At 39.1% G+C, this 6,498-nt stretch overlaps 1 protein-coding gene across 1 annotated transcript; it reads left to right on the top strand.

The window, feature by feature from the left end:
• The first annotated feature begins 1,876 nt into the window (after window positions 1-1,876).
• On the top strand, window positions 1,877-4,607 carry LOC134077409 (caspase recruitment domain-containing protein 8-like). Its single transcript, XM_062532999.1, has 7 exons — window positions 1,877-1,938; window positions 2,296-2,510; window positions 2,926-3,170; window positions 3,483-3,617; window positions 3,713-3,872; window positions 3,981-4,007; window positions 4,216-4,607. The coding sequence occupies exons 1-7, from the start codon at window positions 1,877-1,879 to the stop codon at window positions 4,605-4,607; spliced, it is 1,236 nt and encodes a 411-aa protein (XP_062388983.1).
• Window positions 4,608-6,498: the final 1,891 nt, after the last annotated feature.

Genomic DNA, 6,498 nt, shown 5'->3' with positions numbered 1-6,498 from the left:
CACAGGAAATGGAGAGGTACACTAAAAATGCTGGTTCGGTTCTTTTGTTTTCTTTTTTCAGATGTCTGGGTTATTACTTTGCCCCACACATTTAATAATTCTGCAACCTTGCATAATATTTAACATGCAAAGTAAAAACAAGGGTTGGTCATGATTGATACTCTGGCTGGCATATTGACTGTTGCCTGATGCCTTTATTTCTTCCCCTTATGCATGTTCTCTATGCTGTCTGTCACATTCATGCAGGTTCGGATGGGACGATAGTTTCCAAAGTCAGCCTGGACCCTCAGGAGTAAGAAGTAAAGCAAAGACATTCAGGTGAAAGTTTTATCACTGATTTCACCTTTTGTCCTTTTTTAATTCAATTTCTAGACTAGAGATTGGCATGGTTTTTGTTTCAGTTAGCCTACAGTATTAGCTTGTTTGATTTGCATTGAGCTCAATGAGAATGAAACCAGCTAATAGGCTAACTGGAATAAAACCATGCCAATCTCTAGGTATGGTGAAGGGTTATCTAAGGGTTATCCTAGATATTTCCTCATTTGTTAATTTAAGGCATTAAGATCAATTTCCAAAAGATGGAAATTGATCTTTAGCCTGTGTTCCAATACTTACGGAGGGCACTGTAAGTACTTAGAGTATCCCTCTAGCCTATTTCATGAGTCTGTTCAAATGCATTGGGTTCCTCAAAATTCCACCGCACACCTCACTTTGCCTCACAGCACCTGTAGAGAACCACTGCTCTAGACAACTGAGTATTTGCATTGCTGATGTTGACCACAGAACTGTCTGTGCACTGTATTGTTTAGAAATGTGATTGTTCAAATTAAGAGTTAGGGTTAGAACATGTTTATGCTAATACTTCTATATTTTATTTTCTACAGTGACCTCTTTGGAGCACTGTCCATTGATTCCAAAGGTAAATTACCCTGATTTTAATTATTTTACCACTGGGTTGGTGGTATGAACATCCGTTTCAACAGAGGCATTTTTCTAACTGGTTTCTGGTTTTAGATGTTTGTAAGTTCTGTTGTTAGGAGGGGAAAATGTGAGAATGGTGAGAATTACTAGATGGCTACCATCCTATCTGGAGGGGACAGACAATAATGTTAAAGTAGACAACGCTTTGTGCCATTTAAGAGGCTCAAAACATTACCACTGAATCATGGACAGGAGGGAGATGCCACTATGCCTGTTGAACTATGTAAAGAAGCAGTATAATTTGAGTGCTTGCTGTCACACACCTTTGTCTTCTTCTCCTTTTTCCCCCATTTACGTTGAGAAGAATTATGTAAAGTTTATTTTTTCTTAAATCAAGCATCTAAGTAATGAAACGAAAATATTAATGAGTAGTCAGCAACATGGAAATTACCTCTTACAGAGACTGACCTGTGCCTGTATGACACTATTGTGTTTGGGTGAAGAATGACATCTAACAACAGGGCCCAGGTGGAAATTCTCCTGCTAGAATTTTGCTTTATTGGCTAATTTAGTGAGACTCTAGTTTATTTCTTTAAAGATGATGATGATGATGATGATGATGATGATGAAAGTGACGCAGAGAGCAGTGGGGCCCCTGGTCCCTCAGGCATCATGCTACCACAGACATCCATTCCACCGCAGCCACCAAGGTAAACTGTATGAAGTCATTATACCGCTATTTTCAGTTGGATACAAATACATTGTTTGTGCATCGATTTTAAATGTTCTAAAATAAAACATATTGTACGTTTTTATAATGACTTATTTTTGTTTTCTGTAGACATTTTCTTGGACAGCCTCCAATTGAAGGTATGATTGACATCCCACATTTATTGTCTGCAATATCTGTCTCCGTTTACAAGTGCTGTTTATGTTCTCTATACATTTTTAATCTATGGTTTTACAGGTAAAGGTGGAGATGTTTTTAATTCTGAAGGTGGAGAATGCAAAGGAAATGTAGAGGTATGTGATGTGTGAGTTGCTAATGCAACATTATATTTATTGTATATCTGCCTGTCAGACATGCAACATTAATAATGTAATTGGGTGCTTCTCTCAGGTCCTTGAATTGAATTTCCCCTTGAGGATCAATAAAGTAACGTTCTATCTATCTATCTATCTATCTATCTATCTATCTATCTATCTATCTATCTATCTATCTATCTATCTAGGTCTTCACACCAGAGACCTCTGCTTCTTTGGAGAGGACCACATACAGGTTTATTGATTTGACAGTCATAGGGTCTTGCAGTAACCTTTTTTAAACTTGAATAAATGTGTATGATTTGCTTATCCCTGTGGCTCTGATTACAGGTTCAGCTGTAGCACCGAAGGTGTGTACCAGTGTCGTTACACAGGACTGATATTCAAAACAGCCACAGCAGCTGAGGTGCAGTACCACACAGTTCCCTGGGACTACAAGAAGCTGGAACAAGAAGGTTTAGTGGCAGCAGGACCTCTGTTCAAGATGAAAGGTCTTCAGGGGACAGTCAGACAGCTGGGGTTTCCACACTGCCAGATCATTTCCAGTGAGTGGCTGATATTCAAGCAGTGAGCCCTTCCAAAATGTGATAATGGAATGCATTATGCATGTTGCCCAGCTGTTTTGAGACATATTGATGACATCAAATTGGAAATTAGCTATATATTTTATTTCATAAGATAGAATACTTTCTTAGTTTATGAGTACAATGTACAGTATATTTGATACATTGGTCATGTTCTATTGTGAATATGCCACTTGTATTGCATTCCCTTTTTATCTACATTTTACATAGCGCCCCAACAGTCTTGGAAATGGGAAATGTACAAATATATTAATCCTTGCTTCAAGTTAAGATTAAAAACAATTCACAGTATCCCACAAAGGTATTTTAAACATTTCCCAGCCAGATTAGGAAGTTCTATTTCTCTTCTATGCATCATCTTTCCTTTTTTTTGCAGGTGAAGAGACTCCATCACTAATTGTAATCCATATAAAAGACAAAACGTTTGAGAAGCTCCAGGCTGTGAGAACGTCAGACACCCATGTGTTTTTGAATATCAATGGATTCTGCAAGTTTGGACTCGCCAAGGAACAACACAGTGAGGGAAACGGCCATAGTAGAATCCGAGCTCTTGTGCTACTGTTTCTCGACCACCTCACGCTGAACGTTCTATTGCTACCAAAAAATGTTGTTCTCAGGGAGGTAGGATTTTCAAGGACATTGATTATGATTACAAGATTACATACATTTCATAACCAGCTACCTTCATAACATTATATTTGTAAAGAACATGCTAATAAAATAACAGGTGAACTAATGAGTCTGAGACTCTGAGACAAAGTTGCTTTCTGTTACAAGGAATATACAAGGAAGTAATGCAGATTTTTTGCTAAAAGTTTTAGTACCATTTAGATACATGTACTAACTATATCTGGAGTTAAAAGAAAAATATATCTTTGCTTTTGAATGTTGTTGAAAATTTAATGTCAGTCAGTTTTATTCTTCCAATTTCAGGTATTTGAAAATAGGCGGAAGATGACAGAGCCAAGAAATGAGATCTATATTGATACTCCATCAAAATGTAAACTCGTCCCAGATGAGACCTACAGTCTCACCTGTAGTTCCGAAAAGCACACAGTAACTCCAAAGGTAAACAGTAAACAATTTTCTGAATGAATGTGATATTTTTTAAATAAAGAAATAACATTTGTTTTGCATTTGTCATTTGCCCTGATTGTTAACAGATTGCAGAATTTGATGTTGAAAGCTATGAAGACTACTATCCAACCTTTCAAGTGGCTTTATCCAACATAGAGCCCATTAACCTATATCTACATGAAAAAAAGCAAAATGAAAAAGAAAATGGCACGGAATGTGTATGGCAAACTTATGTGAACCTTCAACGTAAGCCAGTTTCAGAAATATATGATGCAACTTCCATGACATGTACAATTGTTAATAATGAAATGGCTGATTTGCATTTCCATTAAGCATTGTTGTTTTCATTAACAGGTTCCCATAAAGGAGGAACCATAGCAGGTACACATTTCACTGGAGAAAGTATAAACTCAACGTTTCTTCAACTTTAAAAATATATTGCATGTAAATTACACACTTAAAGCGCAGACATAGACGCACAAACATTGATGTGTCAACAGTGATCATTGATATTTCAGCGTCAAAGTGTGGTGTAGCCCAACTTGAGAACAAAGGTAGAGAATTTTGATGTCTCCCTTTTGTGTTGCAGAGTCCAGTCCTTTAAGTCCGTACACCCCACCAGGTCAGGACTTCTTCCACAGACACAAGGCAGAGCTGGAGACTCGTCTAGGACTCCTGAGGCCCATCCTCTCTGGGCTGCAGAAATGTAGAGTTCTTAACCCCCAGGAGAGAGAAGAGGTGGAGAACAAGGACGGATCCGTGCGGAACCGCACTCTGTTGCTCATGCTGGAGAAGAAAGGAGGTCCAGCTCAGGAGGACTTCTACAGGGTTCTACAGCAATGTGATCCATACCTGGTGAAAGACCTTGAAAGACCTCATGTTTATGGGACATCTGAACATCCCAATTTGTTGAGGAGAGATTTAAACAGTCATTCACGCAAGAGGCAGTGGCATATTAATGATGCTATTGACGTAACATGAAGTAGTTCTTCTCCATGTGTTCTTCGCAGAGAATCTGGTCTAGATTCATTGACAAACGATTGTGGACGCTTGTCTGAAGTTTGAATTCATTGGAGTTCAATCACTAACGTTTGGTAATGACGTATGTATGATAACCACGGGGGACACAACAATAACGATAGGCTTGAAACTTAAATGTAATCACTCTTGGGAACGCCCTCTGTATCTGTATCGAAACTGGATCAAGCTTTACCAGATGGAGTATGAAGAGAAATGTAAATGAGCTGAAGTACGCAGTCAGGCGGGTGCCAGGCTATTGCTAACATGTTGCACTGTATGGAATGGATAACCACTTTTGACTTTGATCTCTAGTAAAAAAAATCCAAAAAAACTTGAAACTTGAAACTAGGTTATCAAATAAGCACGGTGGCCAGCTGGTAGGCCTACATACTGCATCGCTACTGTATACGCCACTGTAGGCCTGCCAGTTGGCCACTGTTACACATCAGGCAAACCTCCCTTCTGACCCTAAACATGCTAGGAAAAGGTGCTAGCCCACATGGATTTTAGCTCACTTGCTAGCACGCTTGCCTTGTAATCCAAAGGGGCTTTTCCATTGCATGATATCAGCTCGACTCGGCTATACAATACCCTGCAGTGGAAAAGCCCCACGAGGTACTACTGCAAGTGATTACACAAAAGAAGCTGTAGTTCTGATGAATACACAGCACATAGTGTATTATTCCTTCTCATTCATTGTTTCATTGGTTTGTAATAATGGCTGTAGTTGTTGTGCTGAGACCTCCTGAATTTATGGTGATTTAAATAAGGTCATCAGGGACCAGGGACTGTAGTATGTGTTCAATTGTATATACCACTGCTTGGTCAAATTTCCTATTGTGATGCGCTGTTTGGAACGTGCATTATTTTTCTATATACCGCACGGCTATGAAGTAGTTCCCTACTTTTGGGCTTATTACACTTGAATATTAATTTGCCAATGTCAATGTAACGGTAAAAACAACAACGTTGTATCCAAGACAGCGGCAATATAAACGAAAGTGATAGTAGCAGTGGTATAAGCGGGATAACCAACGACGCGCCGTGCGTTTATAGGAAAATAATGCACTTATCGAAGTGTTAAGTCCCCTCCGCCTGCGGCGTTGGGTCCTTATTACCACTTCGAACGTGCATTATTTTCCTATAAACACACGGCGCGTCGTTGATTATCCCTTACTAGTCACTTCGAATGTGAAAAGTCCCCACTTACAGTCCTTTTATGTGTTGTGTTATTGTACACAGTGTCTGTAATGGTGTCTGATGCTGGTTGGTTCTGTGCAATGATTTACTGTATAGGTCACAAGGGAGCAGTTTCTTAAACTTATTATTCCACAGCAGAATGAAAGCTGTATCAGCTGACAAGACAGTGCCTGTTTAAATGTATAACTTGACTTTTAATGTTTTATAGTTGTACATTTGTACTGTACTTTTATAGTTTCTTTCCATTCTCCTCTAAAGGCCTCTATTCTTGTGTACTTCATGTGTATAAAATACAGTACTGTACTGTAACCCGTGTGAGGAGATCACTGTGATCACTCTGAAGTCCTGAGAAGAGCCTGAATAAAAATTCCCTGTCCTAATACTCATTGTACCTGTTGACTTCATCAATCATGCTGTTACGTCTGCCGTAGTTAAAGCCCAGGTCTTCACTTTCACTGACCAGAAAGGTAAACACCCAAACCAGGAAATAGCCGAGTGACCTGGAGTTGTATTAGACTTCAAAATAAAAGATGTTGAAACCCTGCGGCAACAAAACTAACGAAAAGAAGCTAACTATACACCCACACAAACTCTGGCACACACACAGGCCAGTAGCCTGCAACTTTCCACAGGTATGTACAGCCAACACAAA

Source organism: Sardina pilchardus, chromosome 1 (genome assembly GCF_963854185.1).
Source record: "Sardina pilchardus chromosome 1, fSarPil1.1, whole genome shotgun sequence".
Classification (NCBI taxonomy): Eukaryota; Metazoa; Chordata; class Actinopteri; order Clupeiformes; family Clupeidae; genus Sardina; species Sardina pilchardus.
Note: the sequence above shows the minus strand (reverse complement) of the source record. Positions and strands in the feature narration are given on the sequence as shown.

What these genes read in the sequence shown, in the direction of transcription:
- LOC134077409 (XM_062532999.1), top strand. Translation starts at nt 1,877, where the DNA reads ATGGTTTTACAGGTAAAGGTGGAGATGTTTTTAATTCTGAAGGTGGAG. An exon ending in AGCACACAGTAACTCCAAAG is followed by an intron (nt 3,618 to 3,712) that starts GTAAACAGTAAA and finishes GATTGTTAACAG; the next exon opens with ATTGCAGAATTTGATGTTGA. An exon ending in TAAAGGAGGAACCATAGCAG is followed by an intron (nt 4,008 to 4,215) that starts GTACACATTTCA and finishes TTTGTGTTGCAG; the next exon opens with AGTCCAGTCCTTTAAGTCCG.